Here is a 23,425-nt window from a genome sequence, read left to right on the forward strand (position 1 = left end):
GGAGAAAGACAATGAGTGCAGCCAAAGCGTGAAAGGTTATTCTCGTACATCCGTCTGGATTACGGTCATCCTATAAACTGCAGCACTACATTCAGACCGTCATCTGTCATTCAACTTTATCTGAGGGAGGCCGCTGCTAACCGTGTTATGCAATTTTTCATATTCCTCAGTGAGAGAGCGGATTAGGTTGACAAGTAGGCTGCAGAGTGGTGATCTGTAATCTCATCCAACTGGTTCTGGCTCAATGACTATCCCTCGTCACCTAGACGACCGATAGCCCCTGTGAGAAGCTACTATATCCAGAGGTTTTCAAACTTTAAACTTACACTATTCATAACATGCTTAAAATGTAGAACTCCTGCTCTTTTGAAGAAATGCGGTAGACTGCCTCTGAAATTACCCCACTTAAAAAAAAACATGCAAAATTAAGTGAACAATCTCATTAAAATTTCACAAAATTAAAAGATGCGCTGTAGGTTTCTCTATCACAACAGTCAGAATGTGACAGTGGTGTGTCATACATTAACGTGTAAAACAAAAGAGTGACATAGGAAGAATAGGTGTGCCTGTTTAAAATAAGGGGAAGGTAGGTGCTAATCCTAAAAATAGCCTGTAACACAGGTACAATAATAGGCAGGACAACAGGTGACGTGAAACTTTACCTGATGAGTCAAAACTGTAAGACATGCTAAGAGGTCGCATGACTGACAGAAATGCCCGTGTTTGATAAAAGAAGATGGAAGCAAATTGGAGAAAAAGAAAAGATGAGAGTTTAAAATGGATGGTGAAGTCAATGAATCATCCAAGTTTGTAAAAAGTATAATTCATAAAAAAAAATAGAGACTTGTTCCTAAAAATAATACACTCTTTGTTATCTCAGTCATTCAGATACTGTGTCAGAGACCCTTGTAAAGCCTCCCGTATGTATGATTATGCAACAGCTGCTCCATGTAGTCCTCCTTAAGCCCTTAACAAAAGGCGTCTTGTATGAACTACACAGAAACAGTGTACAGTATAGACTGACAAAATATTAGCTTGTTTGCTTTTATCTGCTTAAGGCCTTAAATGCTTTAAACTGTATAGATTAGTAGTAAAATTGGCCAATTACGACCACTACATGCCAAAAAGATTATCTAGCTCCTGTGCACTGTTTTGGCAGAACTGACAGGATTACATACTGCTATTATAGCAGGTATGTTGATTAAGTTCAAACCAAATAACTCATCAGTCCATGAGATTTGTCAGGAATCCACAACAGTTACAGCTGGAGCCTTGCAGGTTTGGCGAACAACTGAAGGCTCATAGCTGCAGTCAAAGTGATCCTTGTTTAAACTCTATGACGCTTCTGATTAATAGAACAGATCAATGTAGGAAGAAGGCTGTTGGTGTAATCATGATGGATGTGGTTAAGAATGATTAAGTCATGGTTAATGGTTTTTGTCCTGAGTGAAGGTGTTAGGCTCATAAAGAACAGCCATGCAGTAAGTTAACAGCCACGATCACTCAGATTAGAGATTTCTTCAGTTTACATTGATCATTTGAACAAAAGTAACATAGAAATGAGTTGTGCGAGTTATGAGCATTTTCATTTGATGTCCATTTGTGCATTGACGCCAGGATATAAACACATCTATGTCCGTCTGTGCGTGTCTCACCCAAACGGTTTCTGCGGATCATGTCCGGTGAGACCGGCCGGAGCTTCCTTTCAGCTTTGATGTCCTCCAGCAGTCGCTCATGGAGGCTCCGGGGACGTGGCGGGTGAGGTTTCAGTTTACGCGCTGAGACCTGTCATGACAACAACAAGAGTGAGCACTTGACGGTCATCGCCAAGGAGACGGAAGTGAGATTTACATCAGACCTCTCCACAAAGACTGCAAAAATTTGCAATTGGATTAATTCGACTAACTATTCTGTTATTCAAAGTCTAACACTTTTTTTTTAACATGGTGATGACTAACATGAGTCATTATGTTCACTCGCACCCAGTCATTTGGATGGATAATTATCATCTCAGTCATTCACTTTAGAATAATAAGATTGCATCAAAACTGAAGGCTTAGTATTGCTCCAGTAGGGAAAGTATGTTTTGTTAGCTGGTGTAATGTACTACTCACAGGGTTGAGAGGCGGCCGCGACCTGATGAATTCAAGAATGATCTCATGGGCACTCTTCTTTAACCTTGGCGGGATGTCTCCATTCACCTGGAATGACATTGTGAAACAGAGATTGTGGATTTAGATTTCTTTTTAATTGACAGTAAAGAAATGTGGCTACTATTAACATGAAGAAAAATACATTATGCAAAACTCATCGTAACATTTTTTTTTATTCAAAACACTGATAATAGCTAAACATAATAAATGCTCATGTTGGACCTGCGCAGGTTAGTGAAACCCTCACCATGACTTTTCGCAGCTTGTAACGTTTGGAGCGGATGTCGTCCATCAGCATTTCGTACGGCGTGAGCTGGTATTCGATAGGTAATGGGTTGTACTGACGCTCCTGAACCTTCTTCAACTTTACACCGTCCCGTAGATCTCGCATCACCTGTACCCAGAACCGTGCCTGCGGGGACAATAAAAACAAGTTTCTGCATTATGATCAGAAAACATACTTTACATATAACTGTTATGTAATTACTGATGCATGGCCTGGCCTGGCGTGGCCCATGCATACTCAGTTGAATGCAGTGTGGTGGTGCAGTAAGTTGATATTCTTACCCAATCTGCATTCTGCAGCTCATCGAGATCTCTAACAGGTTCCTCCCGAGTCTCACCTTCCATTTTCCGAAGGTTCTGACAACCAAGGACAGGAAAAACAGAAAGAAGGGAAAAAAAACAATGAAGAAAAGTTAAAAAACTGCAATATCATGAAAATCAGGATAGTATATGTACCACTGCATTTACAGCACTGGCTGACATCAAGTTGAGGCCACTGGCAAACTGCCCGTATTGCCGTAGCAGTCTGGTTAATTAATCAATGGATGTGGTTTCACATGAGCATGTAGGAAAAAAGAAGTCAATAGCAATAGCATGATATTCATGGCTATTAATGTCTGTCTCGCTGCACAAGCCAGTCACTGAAAGTTCAGTGTGACTAGTTCAAAGTTAAAGACCATCATTCTCGTTGACTTATTCAATATATACATCCCTTTTTCATTTAGGTCTTTGTCAGTTTTAAGACATTGTAAACTCTGCTGGCTGTGTTTGCGAGCATGTTGTCACACTATCTTTTCAGTTGATTTGTTTTTTTAACTAGAGGCATGAATACTGAATAAGGACAAAGCTGCCCAGGCTGGAGTGAGGGGCAGGTGGCTGTGACAGGACGCTTTTCATTTTCCCTCCATCATAAACACAGTCAAAGGTTTATTTTTGAAATACAAATCTATAACGCTCTAGACCAGATGAAGCAAACATGATCTATGATATTATTCAATACCAGACTTTTAGATTAAAGACAGATCATCTATCTACGCATCTGTTCATCCACACCCATGTTTACTGCTGAAACACATTCCTTCCACCCAACCCTTGTCTTTTTTCGCCTTATCTGACCTTTCTTTCTCCTCATCAAAACAATATCGATTTATCTTCCATCTTTGTTAAACATGTTTCCTTCCTTTTTTTAAAACCATTGCAACATTTTGTCTTTCGTCTGCTTCTTTCACAACACATGAGGCTTTCAGTTGATTTCCAGATTGACAAAAAAGAAAAGACAGGAGAATCTGAGATGAAAAAAAGCTGATACACAATGACAGAAGAGAGGGAAAAACAACAACAGCAATAGAAACTGAAAGAAAGACTCACTGAGTAACATCCTAATTTGTAAGCATGTGTGATGTGTGGTGCTATGCATGGCTACTTATTAGCAACTACTTATTAGCCTGTGACATTCAGTACCACAGGAAGTGCAAAGCCCCTGTAGCCTCCTGTAAGCTCCTTAAATTGCTTTAACAAGGTTACACTTGATTCTATAACCATTTATTACATAACATAGTTTTCATGAATTCTCCCCCCTGCAAAAGTCACAGCCCGCACTTATTGCATGAGTGTGCCCATACTGAGCAAGTAAAGGTACGCTGCCTGAGCAGCTACAGAATAAGTCATGTGTGACCCTAATTCAATCAGGGAACACAAAAGTCTACAAGAGCTTCAATTTGATGTGCTGTTTCCAATGCTTGACTAAGATGTTTTCCCGCTAGCTCTATACTCCACTTTTCTGCAACATACTTTATAAAGGTTGTCCATTAATGTTAGTTTATGCATTTTATCACTAGTGTCAGGGTGCAAATCAGAAAATGGAATGGTAACAACTTTCAATTAATTATCTTAATTAAAAAGTGTCAATTCCAGCACATCTTGGTTAACAGTTGGTCTCTCAGAAGCACAATCCAACTCACTTATCATACTCCATTACTCCCGAACCACTACTCCAATTACAGAAATAAATCTGCCAATGAACTAGCATAGTGACATAAGACAGGCAGACAGATCACGTCCACTCAGAGTTAAATCATGCCAAGCTCTCCAAGAGACCCAGAGTTCTCAGTTGGCCTAACAAAAGGGTCAAACAGGGACACCTACTCTGTCTCTGTCCTTTACAACACTGCGGGCTGTTTTGTTGTTATTGTGCTGTTTCTGGGCACCACTCTGGTATTTTTGTTCCCAGCGTTTGAAAGCCTGGTAGCCTAACAGACCCCAATTTAACCAACTGAACTGAGTGGTAAAACCCTGCGACAATTGAGTTTGGTACTTTCTTTTATTGGTTTTGTGCCCTCAAACCTTTTAGAAAAGTTTCTAAAAAGGTTTAGGCGATTCACTTTATATGTCAGTGTCAACAGTTCTGGGGATTTAAAAAAAACAATTCAAGTGGGAGAGCAAATGGCATTGTATGAGTTTCCTCTTGAATATGACTTATCCTCAGCAGATTTATTAAAAACTCAGATGTCATATGCTTGTGTTTCTTACCTCCTTGGCACTCTTGATCTTCTCCAGGAAGGTATGCAGTTCCCTAGTCTCAGCATAGAGAGCGCGACACACAGCCTGGTAATGGTTGGGGGCGTCTGATGGGCTGGGAAGGTGCGAGGAACACAGCTGTAGGGGACATATGGAAGAGCAGGGTTATATATTGGTGCTTTTGGAATAATCAGTAAACATGGCAAACATTAAGTACATATTAGTGTCTTGCATAACTGGTGCAGACATAGATCATTCATATAGTTCAAATAAGAGGAGCCTTTATGACATGTCAGGTCTCACTACCACAAACTTCTGAGCCATTTTCTGAAAAATATATACACCAATTTGTAGCCATATTGGACTCAACTATAAAGCTAATAACAGCATTCATTTACATCTGTTGAAATCAACTAAAATTTTCTGATAGTCTTGACAGTACATGGTTGGATTCTAAGAGTCTGCAGCTAAGCTACCAGCTCTGTGAGACTATACTTGGACACAGTGGTGCTCCGAGCTAAATGCTAACATTTGCTATTAGCACTAAACACAAAGTACAGCTCAGGCTGATGGGAATGTCATTGGTATGGCAGATATTTGGTCATCCTCTGGGCTAACCTGACACGTCAGATGGTTTGTTACACAGAATCATCTGAGATATCGTCCTTGGAAACTGTTTGGAAAAAGGGCAGGCACTTTCAGAAAATACTTGGCAGGTGATTGGATGAACCATCTGTCTATCGTCGTCTATCACCATTTTACCTTGCAAGGTAACTGGATTCGTGAGATCACAAGATCACGCAAGAATCCTCGTAGGACGCAGATTGGTCCAAACTACCAGTAGTTCGGGCACAAGCACATAACTTGAAGCCTGACCAGGTGGATTCTCACATGATTTTGTGATCTTGCAAATCCAGCTGCCTCATAAAGTAACGTCTGGGCACCATGGACAGCTGAACCAAATTTCATGGCAACTCTATCCAATAATTGGGACATTTCACTCAAACCTTAACTATCAACATCACAGTGGTGGTAGAGGAAAAGTCAGTGGATCATCTAAGTCATTAAGAGTCATCATCTGGGGACCATGAATGTCTGAACAAATTTAAATGTAATCTATCCAAGATTTGTTGAGATATTTCAGTCTGGAAGAAAGCGGTGGACCGACCAACTAACTGACATTGTCATCCTTAGAGCCGTGCTGCTAGCGTGGCTAAAAATATGAAACTGTGTACCTTAACAAAGTAAACCTGATTCTCCAGTCACAGCAACATTGTCTGACTCGCATTACCGATTCCATTCAAACTCTGACCCTTATGGTATCTACTTTGATTATAATGATGATAAAAGCTGCCTGCCAGAATAATTGATGGGCCGTCAAATTATCTTCAGCAGCACAAAGGAGTAAACCAGACCAATGACATATTTTCACATTCTCCTGATGGGCTAGGCAAACCACAGGAATGTCTGACTTAGCAGAGAGTGTCTTCTTCCTCGTTCACGGCAGTGAAATTCACAGATAAAATGTTAAAAAAAAGCAGCAAGAGTATTTTCTACCGTGCTTGAAATACTGCTGCATCAGTGGTTTCCATTGTTTCTGATAAACACAAAGATTTGCATGAAGCATGAAACCTAAAAATAAAGGGCGAAACTGCAGCTTAACTGCAAATTTTAAACGAATTATTAACAATATATGCCATATCAAAGTTTGGAGGGATTTTAAATTGAGGGCTGCTTGTGTGTGAAATAATTTGAGGGTTTGGAGAGCGTTTAACACCAGCAAAATGGGTCACCTACAATCCAAACCCCAGATTGACAGCTTTGGTAAGAGGATGACTGCTCATGTAGCCAACCTCGGTTCACTCCATTTCACTAAAGCAATGAGAAAATCCATGCAGCACATTCTACATCTAGCTATTCCAGGATGCTTTACTAGAAACTTCTGTCATCTTCAGTCACCCTCAAGTCTTGTTGAACTCTCATCGTCCCACAACCCACAACTGACTGACAGAACAAGCAGAGTACAAGGAAGGAGGTCAGTCGGGAATACGCACTTATCTAATCCAGCCATGTCATACAAACATGTTGCCATATACGCTCAAAAGGATGATTGTTGGAGGAATTAGGGGCCAGGCTAGACACAAACTGGCAGCAAATAGACTTAACGTTTTACACCTTCATTACATGGAGGGAACAGGTTGTGAAAGTTTCTAAGCCTATTCCCCAAATACCAGTGTGTTTACACTGCTATAATTACCAGTCTCATATTCAGCTACTTGGGGAATTTACAGCATGACAGCCCCTAGCAGGGGAATTTGTTTGAAGCTGCAGCGATGATGAGGTCTGCTCTGTTATGATGATGATGGGTCTCTCAACCCGTGACTGATCGAAACATTTCAGTAAATTATTAGAGTTATAATGGGAGTGTTACAGAGTGTGAGGATTCTACTTTTGTTTTCAACAGACTTGATGTCGCCACAAAAGCTGTTTGATAAAATAAGCTCTCATTTCCAGACCAGACACACATCTTACTGCCCACTTTACTAGTTTGTTCAATTAAATTTTGTCATCTGTGCTTATCACATGTGTTGCTATTCAATTAAAATCAGTGTCTGAGGTAAAAAAAAAAAAAAAAAATGTCAAGGAGTCAAAGTGGAACAACAGATGATTTCATGTCTATCCCTGGTAACAAAAACCTACCGTGATGATGTCTCGATAGCTGCGAACGCTGCTGCTTGAAGCAGAGACGGACTCCCCCTCCTCCCCTTCCTCCTCTTCCCCGCACTCATCCTCTTCTTCTGTGGCTTCGTAGCCCTCGTCAGGACAGAGGTCACTCTCGGTTTCTTGGGTGTTGGTCATTATGTCGATCAGGTGCTCCAGCGGCGGGCTGAGTTCGCGCTCCTCATTCTCTTTGAGTCCATAGTCCAGAGCTTTGTAGATCATGACACCCAGTGAGTCAATAACCTGTGGGACAATAGATAAATAGGATATTGGAGATCATTATTGTGAGAATTATTGGAGAATAAACTAATATTATAGACATGAATTCAGGCTGTTCCTGGGCTACTCTTGTTTTTTTTCAAATCAAGTTTCTATACAAAAAGGAACTTTGTAAGATTGGATTTCTATGTAGTGGTGAACTCATGGAGACTTTAATCACAGTAATGGTTTAATGTATTCACGTTTTAATGAAATAATTTACGAATGACATCCCAAAACTTCCCCAATATCAGACACAAAAAATAAACAGAATATGAATATCACCACAGCATTTTTTTTTGCTTTTTTTTTGTTGTTGGTGGGTAAAATAGTGAATTCTTACATGTCATTTAGGCTTTTCAGACTGACAGAAATATATTTGTTCAATCTTCAGGGACAATTTAATTAAGCCAGGACAGTAAAATTAAATATATTTTTCCATGTCCACACTGTATAATTGCTCTCTGGCCTTGCTCTTCTATAATTACCAGCACATCCTAATGGAACAGGCCCATTTCACAGCACCCATGTCTTAGTTAGATAAGCAACTCCATCCACAACAAACTCAATTCACCTGAGGAGACAAGATGTCCTCAAGCCAGATGTGAAATAAGGACAGAGTGTTCCTCCAAACAGCATGATTATTACCATAATCTGGCGATGATTTCATTTCATCACCGCCTCGCCCCATTATTAAACAGGGTATGACCTCCCTTTTGTTTTTGAAGCTTGTTCCAACTCATCTTAATGTCTCAGACTACCATCAGGTCACGACAAGACAAAGTTGTTCTTTCACTGCGGCATTTGCAGTTGGCTCTATTCCGCCATGTCCTCTCCTGACAATTTAATCAAACCACTGCTGTCAGAGCAACAAGTGACCACTTTCTGCAACGACTAATGTGAGCTGAGCGGTCATGTAAGGATGGGTTGTCAGAACTGAGATGAACTAAAAAAAAAACCCAATGAAATAAAAATACAAGACAGACCGGAGACGACCTTTAGAAACCTTAAAAAGATGAATGTTAACACATTTGTAGGATGGGGCTCAGAGCTCATTGAGCTCTGAATCAGTCTGATCTGATTCAGACTGATTCAGAGCTCAATGAGGGAGGAGATATTATGGGATGGTAGCACTTCATCATTACTCGGGATTGTACCTTTAAATTATTTCTCCAAAGCAGAGCTGAAACAAGTAGTTGAGGAATCAATGAGTTGATTGACAAAAAATTAATTTGCACTGATTAATTGTTTCAGTCATTTTTTCATGCTAAATTGCCATATATGCTTCACCGTTTTTTGACATAGAGACCAAACAACTAATCGAGAACATAAGCACATTAATCAGTAACATTAAAATATTTTAGAGAACAATAATAAGTTGCAGCCTTGTCCACAAGAGTGTCTTCTTAATCTGTATCCGCATTTGGAGTCTTTTTTGACTAGAAAATGTTTAATCATATTTTATGTCCTGCAAATGTTATCTGCAAATGACAGGTCCCGATGTGATATTTGTATTTTTCTACATGATACAGCTGCACAGTGCACACTCAGCCTGCAAGAAAATATAGCTTGCATCACATTTCTCCTTTTTCCCTCCCTAGTTTCCAGTGATATTCTGGAGTGTCTTACATTGTTTTGTATAATATCCTACAAGAAAGTTGTGCAGACTGTTATGACTCCGATGTTTGGACAGGATTTGGCACAGTTATCTTCCATCTTCAATTGAAACTGCCAGCTGGTATCTATTTGTTTGTGCTCCTCTGTAGTTCGCTCATTCACAACGCTGGACTAAGTTTCTGTTTGCAATGTGAAACAGGTTCCAGTGTTTAAACAGAGCATACTTGCAATAGAGTGCAATGGTTTACAATAAACGAAGACTCTGAACTCACTCAGAAATGCTTTTATACTGCAGCCAATGCTGATCGAGTAAAAATGACCCCCCCTAACCCCTCTCAATCCTAATAACTACTCTGCAGATCTTTAAAAAGCAGCAAGACAGCAACAAGCCCTTCTGTACGTCTGCATTAATCTTTTTTTCTCAAAATCAACTAATCAATCAGGCAATAAATCCTTTTAAAAATGTATTTGATCAATGACAGCCCAGTGCCATTTCCTGCAATATTTGGCATAACATGACAACGCTTGAGGTCTTAATATCATTAAGCAACATCTCAAAACCATTTTGAAAGGCTTTGTTCAGGCAAGAAAATCATCAAGTAAGAGCTCCAGTATGCACTGCATGCCGTGTCATGACTGTCACGACTGTACTTTATGTTCTTATGCAGGAAAGAATGGAGTCACATTGTTGAAAAAGGGAGGTGCCCAAATAAAAGAGTGAGTGTTGATGTAGGTGAAGCTGGTGTTGATGGGCAAGGCTGCCGTGCCTTATGTTTGGGTTCAGTGCCAGGGAACAGCACTTGGCGCTGAAGTCTAGGAGTGTAGCGCACAGAAGGGGAAGGGTGTTGACTGAGCATGTTTGGGCTCAGACTTCAGCGACTGAGACAAAAAATCATTACATAACCGACACGCCATATAGAGTCAAAGTGATGCCCTCACGTTTGGACTAATCTTACTGAGATGTTTCTAATAGATGTTTCTGCAGTTGATCTTTCTAAGAAGCGTGGCATCGCTGTCCTGTGAAATCTATGCATCTCCAAAATGTCAGCTTTTCATGAGCCAGTAAAAACATCCCTGAATTCAGCTTTTCAGATAGTCCAATGAGTTTTTAATGGGTTACTTAGCCCTAAGAGGACATAACATCCACATTTTCAGGTCTATATTTTTATTCTGGGGCTCTAATGGGATATTTTTGCTTGATTTACAGTTTAGATTTTTTATTGTGTTTTCCCCTAAATCCAACACAACTGTCTCTATATTTACTATTAAATGCTATTACATCACTAACACTAACCTATTGATCCCACTCTTTCTGGAAAAGGATGTGGTTTCATGGTGTTATACTGTTATCATTTAGCATCCATCTCTGTGTGCAGATGATAATCCCGTTCCAGGGCTAAAATAAATATCCTATTCCTTGGTGTCTTATTATGTAACCTTATAATCCATGTGTAGGACAACATGCACCGTAGTGGGCGGAGATACTAGGGGATGCTGGAGTGACAGACAGCGCAGGGGGTCCCATGGGCCACAAGGATGCAACAGTTTATATTGGACCAAATGTAGTAAACTAATATTTATGATCTAGAGGTGGAAGATGTGGAAAATTATCTTGCATCCATGTCTAATGCAGGCAGTCAAATTAGATTGGATTTACAACTGAGCACTTGCTCTTGCTAGCACTTGCTATACTAGTAGGGCATGAGTAGATTTAACAAAAAGTTCATGTTTAAATCCAATTTCCCTTCCAGCACAGAAGTGATTCAACAGTAGCTATTATAGAAAAAACCAACTGTTCAATACATCATTAATTAAAGCGCTCTGAGCAACAATCTGGTGTATGTCATCCAAGGTTTAGGCACTCAGACATACAAGTGAAGACAGGATGACTCCAAACTGACCCAAGTAACCAAGCCAGAGTATGTGGAAAACTGATTCTTGTTATCGTCTTTTATGTTCCAATATTGCAAAAGCTTTATATCTTCATTCAGTTTATCTCATATAGGTGTATGTCAAAGGTAATGGGAAAGAAGGAACCGCAGTATCAGTAGCCAACACCCAGACTACGGGGGCAAAAGACAGTTTAGTTTTCCACTTACACATCACAATCTTATTTGAAGACTTGTGACTCAGAGGAATGAGGCAAGGAAGCAGAGGAGCAGCAGGAGGAGGAAGGAGAGGGAACAAGTATGCGGATAAACCGTTGGGAAAGACAGCCAGAAAATCTCCTGCTGGGTTTCAGGCACGGGCTGAAATTTTTGCTAGCAAAACCGCTAATTGAAACCAGCCTCCACCCAGGCTAAGTGGAAGCCTGCCACTGTGGATGACACACATGTATATTCGCATCACTGAGGTCTTAGCCAACCAGAGGTAACACAGGAAGTTGCCTACTGTATATTTTCAAATGCATCTTATGAAATGTAACAGAGTGAGTCATCTGGGTCTTAAAAAGGAAAAAAAAAAAAAATAGTATCCCTGAGAATAAATTCAGCTTTGGTGCTGGTGCATTACTCAGACAGGTTTACCAGTTTACTAAATACAAAAATGCGCTTTTCTCATGCTCCACAAACAAATAATGATACTAAGCGCTTGACATGACATCACTGCCTGGGATAAGTAGTGCTTCAGGCTGATGTTTTCCAACAATGAGTTGTTTTATTCGTGAGAATCTCCTTTTCTCACGAAGACCCGTGTCAGAGGCATCATCTTGAGAATCAACGACAAATACGAAGAGAATTTTTTACTCATGAATGAACCTTTGTCTCCTGAAGGAACGGATGTGGCCTTTAGGGCTTAACTCACAATTATAAAATAATAAATGTCAAAGTCAGAGCTAGTTCCCAATACATGTCTAATTCAAATTTGCTTATAAATGACAAAGTAAATCATACAAACTGGTATGAAAACAGAATCCTCATACCAGACATGAACTCAACAGTATTTTCTTCCTCTTATAACAAGTTTAAATGAGTCATGATGTAAAATTAGCAAACACTGCCCTTTTGATGACCAAATAAAAATAAAGTGGGACACATAATTAAAAACAGCTGTTTGGTCTCCTCTCAGGCCAAAAAGCTCATACAGCCAAGCAAGAGAGTTTAGTCACTTATGAGTATAAACGCTGCCTCTGGTGAGGTTACAACTCATGTGACCCTGGGCTGCAAGTCTGACTGCTACTGTTCTGTTCAGTTCTGGGGTGTTTTACTGTGTGTGCTGCTTTCTTGGCTAAGACTCAATTAGAAGAGTGATTCATTCTTAACCTGACCACCCAGGGTTAGACAAGAGCCATTTTCTTTAATATCCTATGAACTGCAGGTTTTTTCTTGTATCCACAGCCATTTTACATCACTGTGTATTTGATACCAACAAGTTCTAAGCTAGTTTAATTCATATGCAGCTAACTGAAGGACTGAAAAACAAGACTATATTGAAACTAGACATATTCTCAGTAAACTTGCTCATACTCGCAGTACAAGAGGAGCAACTATGATGGGGGGAAGCATCAGTGAGTCAACCAGTACGCAGATGGGCAAAGAATGAGTTGTTTGTGTTAAAGAGCACCGTTAACACTCACACAAACACGCAAGAAAGGAAAAATTCAGGCTGTGTGGTGATGATAAACATACAACTACTCCTAGTTTCCCCATTATTAAACTGTCCATTCATATCAGTGGCGAGCTAAATTATATGCCAGTAACTAATATAACTTAAACAACTGTGATAATGCAGATCAGAATGTTTAAGATAGAGTTTAAGTGCAAATATCATGAAATCACTCTTGCCTTTACAGTGGGGCCCCCAAGGCATCACTGTGGTCATCTGAGTTCACAAACCATTCAGCTAAGCAGCCTTCATCATTTGCTGCAGTAGTAGAGCGAAGCCATCACAACACAGATGGTTGCATAACCGGAGCTAAATCTTAGAGGTCTTTCACCACAGGAGCGGGTACTCAGCATCCTCCGGTGTGCAGCATCACTATTGTGGTTCATAGTGTATCAGAGCACAAAAAAAAAAAAAAAAAAAAAAAAATGTCGAGCACGCACTCATCTGTGAAATCAGCTGGAAAATGCTGAGGACTGAGAAACCACTGCTGCTATTCCATGTCATCATTTCTTGTTGACAGTATAGGCATAAAAGCTGAAGGATGCAGGTAAGGCTGAGATGATTCCTTTGAACAAAAGCACAACTCAACAACAAACACAAGAGCACGTGATCCTGTGATGAATCAATTTTTCCAGGATAAAATAGCCTTGCAACACATGGTGCACACAGCAACTATTGTATGTCAGTAAAATTCCCCCCCCAAAAAAACCTACAGAGTCTAGTTTATTTTAACATCATTCACTGGTGGCAAAATAACTTTACACCCATCAAGTTTGACCTAAAAATGCTGCCAGAATCCCCACAATGGCTGTAAACACCAGACTAATCTGGCTCCTTCACACATATTTCTGCCAAATCACTACTGGAAAACATCTGTGGCAAAAGATCTGATAACTTCACAAACTTGAAAGACTGAGGAGGAAACTCTAATCATCTCTCAGGCCCTGCTAGACCAGAAAAAGGAGAAATGGATTTCTTCTGTGGTGATTATAAATAGAATACACTGCCTCAAATAGTTCAGGCTACTCAGTAAATTGCATTTCTGTGGCTTTGTGCTTGCTATGAATATCCCTGTATAAGCAGAAATGTAACCTCTGGGACTGTAATATAAGCTAAATGGGTGCTTTTAAGTGAAGCTGTCAATCTCACAAAATCAATTGACTGATCAGGATAAAAGCGGGATGTAACATAATGAGGTCACTGGTACATGCAGGGATCAAAGTGGGTGCCACTCAGTCTGTGTCTGAACTCACACATCTACAAACAAGCGTGCAGACAAAATGACGCAAAACATTTTGGGCATGTTCGTTAGATGATGCAAATCAAATTTATTCACACGTTCAAAAGACTAATTTCTAAAAACCTGACAGAAATGAGAAGAAACTGTATGAAAAATTTCTGTCTCTCCTTTTCAAATTGTGCAGTCTGACGTCAGAGCTGACGAGTGTGAGAACCAGTCTTTGTAGAGACGGGGGGGATAGTGTGCAAACACACACACACACACACACAGAAGCCTCGAATCCAGACACATGCAGCCCCTGTTCAACCAGCTGCAGCGTGGAAGCCACTACTGTATGCTGTTTACATGCAAACAGATGCACAACTCTACTCCAACTGAGCCAAATTCATCTAATGACGCCCTGAGTAGGAAAGAAGATCAGAGAGGATGAAGATCCCACTTGAATCTGGAATTAAACTTCTAGACAAGAAAGAACAGGTCTGTGAGTGAACAACACTTCAGATTTAGAGTATGACGGGGTCCATATTATTTGGAGTTATTACATTAAACTGTTACAGTAACTGCCACCCAGCATTTTCACTTGCTGGTAAGAAACCACATCTATTAGGATCCATTTCAAAATCCAAGACTTTCCCTCGTGGATGATGCTGGCAAACTAATCGACTTGGCCCGAAATTGATTGCTGAGTAGACCTGGCAAACTGGAGAACCTGTAATAGGATACTACAACTAATCTCACCTTAATCTTCAACTGACAACAAACTGGGTTAAGCTTGTCCCATAGGCTACAACAGCATCTCACATAAATTCGTTTCCTGATAGAAATATTCACTACTAACCACCAAGGTGACACTATAGCACCACCACCAACTCAAGACCAGTTTAAATGTAAAGTTGAGGTCATTATCCAGTTGATATTCATACTACAGTTAGTCAAGACAGAGAAAGTGGGTCAACTCACCACAAGCTGGTGATTAACCCCAAAAGACTCAAGTGCGTAGAAGCAGAGAAGACACAACACGTGTACACTACACAGCCAAAAAGCAAGGACTATGAGCAAACTGTGGCCATGTGTGAGAGTGCTGTACATTTTTATGTGTGTTTGTGGTTTTGCGTACTAAATTAATTGTCCCAAATGATCTTAGTGAAATTGGGTCATGGAAAAGCAACAACTTTATAGCTCCAGTTACCAGCCCCTCGGAACATAAAATTACATTAAGCCCGATAAAAAAAAACGAATGACACGAATCAACAAATCAGAAATCAAAAAATCTCACACATACAGATGAACAGAGATTATATCGATGCTTCGGCTGTAAATCAATGAGAATAAAAAAAAACAAATACATTTTTAAAAACAAGGTGTGTCCTTTAAGGTTTAAACCACATGGGTGACTGCGTGTGATCGTCATGCTGATGGGCTCAAATAACCATTGCACAAGATGTTATGTCTAGAAGTTCTACGAAAGAACCAACACACCCTGTTTAGGGCTAATTCCTAGCAACAAAATATCAGGGAAGCAAAGAAGCAACCCAGCATCACTAGCAAAGACACTGTAAATTAATTCAAACCTGCAATAACTAATTAGAAGTCAGGTGAAACAAGTTGTAAACACAAAACTGACACATGATCACCTTTTCTAGTTCATATGGTGAATTTGTTAGCAAACTGCCTATATACACATCCAGCAGACACAGAGCAACATTAGCATCCATTTAAAGTTGTGTTTCTTGCCAACTGGTTAATTTAAGTCCAATATTCTCTTTCCTTTTAGCTATGTTTTTGGTCTCCACTACTGTAAGCTAAATGTTCCACTATGTTCACCAGCTAGCTGCTAACTTTGTTTGTCTGTTTGGTCCCAGAAAAGTACAGCTGCATGCTGTGTCCAAAAACAAAGCTATGAGAGTGGTGAGTGTTGCAGGCCCGAAAACCAAAACAACAAGCTGAAAGAAGCTATAAAGCTCTGAAGAGCTGCGAGGAACAAAAACATCATGTGATAATTCTCTGTAGGTTCATCACTATGAACGACATCATCCACATTACAAAATCATTCGATCAATTGTCAATATAAAACTATTGATTATAAACAGCTTTAAATCAAACCTAAAAAAAAGTGTGTGAGGGTTACAGCATAAAGGAGGTAAACACCTTTAGCATTCTCACTTAAAAGCTTCAGCGATGATGGGATTTCATTCGTGCTCTGACTGTCAGCTGAGGTAGAGAAATTCTATTTCCCACTACGCCATGTAAAAACACACATACTGTGCATGCCTGTGATCACATGAACAACAAGACAAACATGAGGGATGATCCGACTGCTGAAGAGTTGACAGAGCGCTCTCTGTGTAATTAGTCTATGTACACATAAAGAAGCTTTGAGAGACTCCTCCCTATATAATGCTGTAATCTGTGTACCTTTGCTCAGCCAAACAGATAATGACCACTTGTCCACTTCACGTGATTTAGGTGATTATGACTGAGTGAACAATCGTAATGAAAATAAGTAATGCATTTACGTACAAAAGCAGCCATACAAGAACAAAGACATATTCTCTTTTAAGTGCGGAGCGTGCCATTTGTACAGAGCATACTCCCACGCGCTGTACGTCACAGGTCAGGGCTCAATCTCTGAGACAAACACTTGAGAGGATGTCACATTTACATGCTGTTATTAATATCTGAGTAGATAAACATATGTTTTTATGTATGACTGTTCTTTTTTGGTAAGAAGTACACTTGTTTTGAGCGTGCATGTCTGTACACTGAGCACATTTCTACTCGTTCCTACAGAGAAAAATGGCCCTACACGCAAGAAAATAACACAATTTACCAGCATTAAAACTGAGTTAATGCCAATTTAAATGTCTCCTTGCACCGCTACGATAGTTGTTTTCCTAAAGGTTAATATCAATATTGCGACACAGTGTGTGGTGTAACTGCTCACAAAATAGCATCAGCGGTGGGCAAGCTGTGAAAACAGATTCTGAAACTGTTTTGTCTAAGTGACACAAATAATAATAACTGAATTGCACAAACATTCAGGGTAAAAAGCGTCTAAAATATGAATATGAGTTCTCAGAGGGTAATAAAACTGCTGGATCATAATAGCAAACCCACACAAACACTCTTCCAGTGTTGAAAAGGAAATCCAATTTTACAAAAGTGAACCTGGAATGACAACGATGTGAAACTCACCTCTAATGACGTGGGGGCCGATCTGTATTTATCTGTAAGGACAGAACACAGAGAAGAGTTATTTACACTCATAAAAACTGTGGATGGTTATTAATTGTAACAATCAGTGAGGCAAACACACCCTCTGAATTATTATCGTGCATGTTCTGTACAGGCATGCGAGGCATCTTTAAGTGGCTACTGGGGAAGCGCGCACACACCCCACACGGTGTTACAGAACATGAAATATTAAACTTAATGTGCTTGGAGTGAGAGAAGAGACTAAAACACGATTACCCAACAGCACTACAGACTGTAAAACTAGTGAGTGAATAAATGATTATGTTTTTCCTCCTCGCAGTCACGAGCGCACGCTGCCTGAGGCAAAGTGAGGTGTCAAAACCTGCCACTGGGGGCTGCTTGTGATAATGGAACTGTTCATTCACACTGTGGAGGAAGACATTTAACCATTGCCCTCTATCCATTTCCATGGAAACCCCTTTCTAAATGAACAGTCGGCAATGAAGAAAGCAATATCTCAACCTTGATCGTGTTCTTGCCATAAATCACTGCATCTCAGGTTGAATGTGGCCCATTATAGTAGACTAGAAACCTGTTCTTACAAATACAAATGACTACAAGAAGCTAGATGGGTGCACTGTATTTTTTTCTTTCCTTCATCTGCAACCTTTGACAATCTTATCTCTTGTTGTGACGGTGTTTTGTTTTGTTTTTTGGACACACCTGTCTCTCACGATTTTTGTGTAAGGGAAAACAGAGGTAATGTTTTTTCAATTCCTAACAATTTAAATTCCCACAATGAACAATATAAATTTAACATTTGACAGCTACTCATTAGCACAAAATGAACTTGAACACAGGTTGACGACCGGTCAGAGCAACGTCAAGGATGAAAGTACAAACAGAGTGACAGAGCAGCAGACTTTAACACCAGTCCAGAGTGTAAAATTAGATTATCACATATAAATGAGACACTTTGACCAGTGTGCCATGTCATAATGCTAATATAAGCACCATTTCTGTTTCAAAAACATGAACCATCTCAGTAACTGAGTCATTTCCAATTACATGAGACTACCCTGACTGTCCTAACTGCAATTAATTTTTACATACATGATACATCCATGGAAAATAAGTGTAGCTCAACTCTGTGCAGGGTCACTAGAAATTACATCTACAGGAGACTGGGGGGGAAAAAAAATAAACAGCCATCCACCAACGCTCATGTGGGAAACACTAGGTCCTCTGTTAGTCCCAGCCAAGGAGCAGTGGCTTGGCCAGAGCCCTTGTTTCTCTTAGGGCAAGTAAATCTCAGTGGGCATATTTGGAGCAGTGTGCAGCGTCACCCTGGGTCTATCCTATTCAAAGAAAACTCAAAGTATGTGTGTACTGTGAAATACACTTTGAGATTTTTCACCACATTTGATTTGCAGGTTTCTATCTTTTACCCATCTTTTGCCTCTAATCTAATAAACAAATATAGCAGAGGTTGCTTCAAATAGACCCACTCCCCCATTTAAACCCACTCAGTGAGATAATTAACCAAATCAACAATATGAATATCACTCCGGCTCAAATACTGCATGCACCAAATCCACAAAAAAACAAGAAAAATACTCCTTTGTACTGTAGGTATGAATCATTGAGAATCTTGGGGTAAACAAGTGTCTCATCTTGATGCAGCATTCAGTCTTCTCTAGGCAATGTGGAGTGGGAGTGAATATATTCTCCCCTCCGAGCTTCATGTGAATTGATCTAACTGCAGCAGGAGCGGTGCGCGTCTCGCATACATTGAGTCTAAAATAAGATTCGACTCGGACTCTGTGTTGCTTATTAACTTGATTCTGTTTGCTATTCAAAACAAAAGTAAACAGTTCCTAGTTTCTGTCTCTGAGCGATTGATATCTTGCTTTAGGAAGGACAAACTTAGATCTATGTTGGTGGTGTAGGTGCTGGCCAAATCAAGCCACTTTGTTAGCATGCGGACCATACGTAGGTTGCATAAGCATCAATTTTCTGCTGGGGTAGCAACCTCTTCAACTTGAGCTACTGAAAGCTTAATACGTCTCACGTCTCTCTCATCGCCAGGCCTAATAGGAATCGGGACAGGCAGCCAAACTGTCCCAAAATACCTCGGCTACTGGCTGGAGAGACGGCAGAGGACTCTCCTCATAATCTCCAAACTCATCTGCAGTCAGACTTCTAAAGTCTGTGCATCTAATCATCACGTTTGTTCTATTTCTAGCAGCGCCAAGATGCACAGTGCTAAGATGCACAGCGCTGACTGTTTCTGTTTATACACAGAGTGTAATTTCCACACACAGAAAATATTACTACCGGTTGCCTGTATTCACTGAGACGAAGGAGAGCCGGACTGAGGTTTCAGCTCAAAAGGGAGAGATGAGGGGAGAAAGAAAGGTGGCTAATAAGTTCCCGGGAGAGACAGGACATGACCTCAGTGCCTGAGGCTCTGCTGGCTGCCACACCTCCTTCTCCCGCACCCAACATTTTCGCTCACATATTAAAGGAATGCAGTTAGGAGGATACACAGCTTTGAGGCATTCTGTACGTCTCTCTACACATTAGTCGGCTGGACCAAACCCTGCTGGAAGCTCTTTTGAATAGAGAACGTGCCCTAAAAAAAAATACATTACAGCTTCTCAGTTGTAGTTCTCAGGACACAGAGCCCTGCTGGTTTTCAGTGTTGACATTTAATATTAAACTATTTTACACCAGAGTTACCGGGTGGTCCTTGAGACCCTGATTAATGCTGGATGTAAATATACAGTACCAGTCAAAACCTTCCCATTCACTTGAATGAGAAAGTGTGTCCAAACTTTTGACTGGTACTGAATGCCTGACTATTACAAGAGAGCAGAGTCCAAATCACTAAGACGATTAATAGAGCAACAGGAAATAATTCAGCAACTATTTTGATAGTCGATTAATCATTATGAGTCATTTTTTTATGAATAAATGTCCACATTCTTTGGTTACAGCTTGTTAAATATATATATTTTCTGGTTTCTTTAGTCTTCTATGATAGTAAACTGAATATTTTTGGGTTGCGGACTGTTGGTCAGGACAAAACAAGACATCTTAGGTTGCGTCTGGGCTTTGGGAAACGGTGATCGACTTTTTTTTCACCATTTTCTGACATTTTATAGATTAACGACTAATCAATTAATTGAGAAAATAATCAACAGATAATGAAAATAATTATTAGTTGCTAAATTATTTACAGAGTCCATTAATTGCAATTATTTATAAACATAACCTATTGTCATGTAAAATATTTTTATTAATCTGTGGATTATTTTCTTAATTAAATCTATAAAATGTCCAAAAAAATAGTGAAATATACAAGGTAACATGTTCATATGTCTTGTTTTGTTCAACCAACAGCACAAACCAAAGGCATTCAATCATTACAATCATAGAAAACTTAGAAAACAAACAAATATTCACATTTGAAGTACTGGAACCAGTGAAATTTCAGATTTTTTCTTTAAAAAACAACTTAAATATTAACAAAATTGTTGCCAATCACTTAAGTGCATCTACTGTCTGCATCCCCATGTGTATGCATGCTATTTTCCACACTGTTATGTTCATTAAACTATATTAAAACGTGTTTCCATTGTGTTTAACATCTCCCTCAGGTGCATGCGGCACACACCTGCTCTGAACTACTGGATCACTGAACCTTCTCCTCACAACATTAATTTGTGCTTTTACCTAAATGCCACAACACAAACAATGCAGCAAAATGAGTCATCTGTCTTTGGCTTTTGGCCTTAATGCTGGCTACTGTAGTGTCGCTTTGACTGGACCTAAAGTGCTGCTGTGTATGCAGTTTGAATCCATCGCATGGTTTCATTGTTTACTCAAGCCAACTGACCCACTGCAGGAGGAAAATTTCAAACACAAACCCAGCAGCCATTCTTCACCACACAACCCTGCCAACACCTCCATCTGAATGAAGCAATTATATGAATCATGTTTGTGATGTACGTATCGGATTCTGTTGTGAGAACAAACCCTTGCTGTTAATAATTGATCATACAGCTTTCTTGGGTCTTTTAGCTTCACGACAGCTATGCGGTGATCTATGATGTTTTATTAACAACCACATCGGGCGTCTGTAAACAAATTCACCACATGGCTGGAAGCAGACAGACACAACAATATGGCCTCTTTGTAGAGATGCTCCATTCGTTTGGCCTGTGAGCGATGTGGAGGAGAAATGCTTCATTGTTGGCAGCCTGCTGAGGAGATATCAGTCTTTGACGTTTAGCTGCGCAGTTACTCAAAACCAGACAAATGCTCGGGTCAGCATGGACACCTTGGCACGCCTCGGTTCGTTTACCTGTGCTGCCTTCAAAGTGCAGTTTGACAGTCCCGTCTCTCCCGATCCTCACATCCCCGGGTCCTTCAATCCTTCTCGGATAGTCAACAGCTGAAGCACCGGAGGATTTGGAGCTTTTCCTCCGATGTTTCTGCGCTAAAGTCCTACAACACTGGTAACACACTGCCCACGCTTGTTCCTCGTTTATCGGCTGGTTGTACAGCGTCAGGATCTCTTCCAAGGAGACCTCCTCGGCTCCGTCGCCGCAGTCCATGTTCACCTCCCCGGTGTTCAAATCCGCGACGAAATCCCGGAGAACGGTCGGCGAAGTCAACATCCCGTCGTCAGTCCCCGGTCGCTTGGCCATCCTCACATTATTATAACCACATAACGTAAAGGAAAAAGGTTAAACTAAGTAGTTTACTGATGTTTCGGAGTCACTCGGCTACATTTAACTAAACGTCAACCTCTCATTCAGCCGTTGTCTCTCCGCTGTGAACGAAGTGCACCAACGGTTCAGTGTGAGCGACAGCCGGCTGAAAAGAGCCTTCCGCGTGGTCTCAGTGTCCGCCGGTTTCACAGTGCACGTTTCTCCATCCCCTTTAACTGACTGCGAGCGGAAATCGTCATTTTGTAGGCCACAGATTAGCTTCCGCCTTCAAATGTGTAGTCCAAAATTCATTAAAGATGTATACAAAATACAATACTTTGAATAATAATTTGCGTCTGATATAGTTTTTCCACCACAAAAGTTCAATTATGTTGTTAAAATCCCTTAAAATTACATCTCCTTTTCCCTCATTAACAATTCCAGCATCCATAAATATGCAAATATATTTTATCTCCAAAGTCTAATGCACCTCCTACTTCACTGAAAAGTCCATCCTCAGTGTTTGCGCACTGGATGCTTCAAGTTTCCACATCACACATCACATGCTTCCTAACTATGTGCGATGTCACAAATAATACTTGTATGTCCACCTCTTAAAATCAGATTTTCAGTGAGTAAAGAGAAACTCTCCACTTTCAGCACATGAATGTGAAAAAAGCCTTTTAGACACATTTTAGACACATACATCATTCTGCACAGTGTAGCTCAAACATTCACCTGTAGGAACAAGAAGAAAAACATATGAGTGAGTGGAGGGAGACTTTTAAAAATGGATAAAAATACAATGGATTATGACGACTAATTTACCCAACAGTCGCCTATATAAAGGAGTTCAACTTAGCTCAATCTCAACCAGCTACAACTTTAAAATGTTGCTTACATTATAATGGATAAGTAAAACAATCAATTAATAAAACATAATAAATATAAAGATACACTTTGAAAGGGAATGGCCATTCTGCACGATACAACACTTACTGAAAAAAGTACATTTTTCTGTTAAAGCTGTAGTGAAAGTTTTAAATGCAGGATCTTTACTTGTACTTGAGTGTATTTTCACAGCAATATTGCTACTTTCTATTAATAAAAGGAGGCAA

At 40.1% G+C, this 23,425-nt stretch overlaps 1 protein-coding gene across 2 annotated transcripts in view; it reads right to left on the reverse strand.

The window, feature by feature from the left end:
• Positions 1-22,534, reverse strand: part of spire1a (spire-type actin nucleation factor 1a) — a 30,824-nt gene extending 8,290 nt beyond the window's left edge. For both annotated transcript variants that reach the window (XM_044336240.1, XM_044336239.1), the window contains exons 1-8: positions 21,959-22,534; positions 17,590-17,621; positions 7,656-7,919; positions 4,968-5,093; positions 2,721-2,795; positions 2,401-2,565; positions 2,115-2,201; positions 1,656-1,785 (exon numbers count right to left, since the gene is read on the reverse strand). In XM_044336240.1, coding sequence (XP_044192175.1) covers positions 1,656-1,785; positions 2,115-2,201; positions 2,401-2,565; positions 2,721-2,795; positions 4,968-5,093; positions 7,656-7,919; positions 17,590-17,621; positions 21,959-22,304 — 1,225 coding nt within the window. In that variant the 5' untranslated portion in view covers positions 22,305-22,534. The remainder of the gene's footprint in view (positions 1-1,655; positions 1,786-2,114; positions 2,202-2,400; positions 2,566-2,720; positions 2,796-4,967; positions 5,094-7,655; positions 7,920-17,589; positions 17,622-21,958) is intronic.
• Between the last annotated feature and the right edge of the window lie 891 nt (positions 22,535-23,425).

The sequence above is a fragment of the Thunnus albacares genome, chromosome 19 (assembly GCF_914725855.1).
Source record: "Thunnus albacares chromosome 19, fThuAlb1.1, whole genome shotgun sequence".
Classification (NCBI taxonomy): domain Eukaryota; kingdom Metazoa; phylum Chordata; class Actinopteri; order Scombriformes; family Scombridae; genus Thunnus; species Thunnus albacares.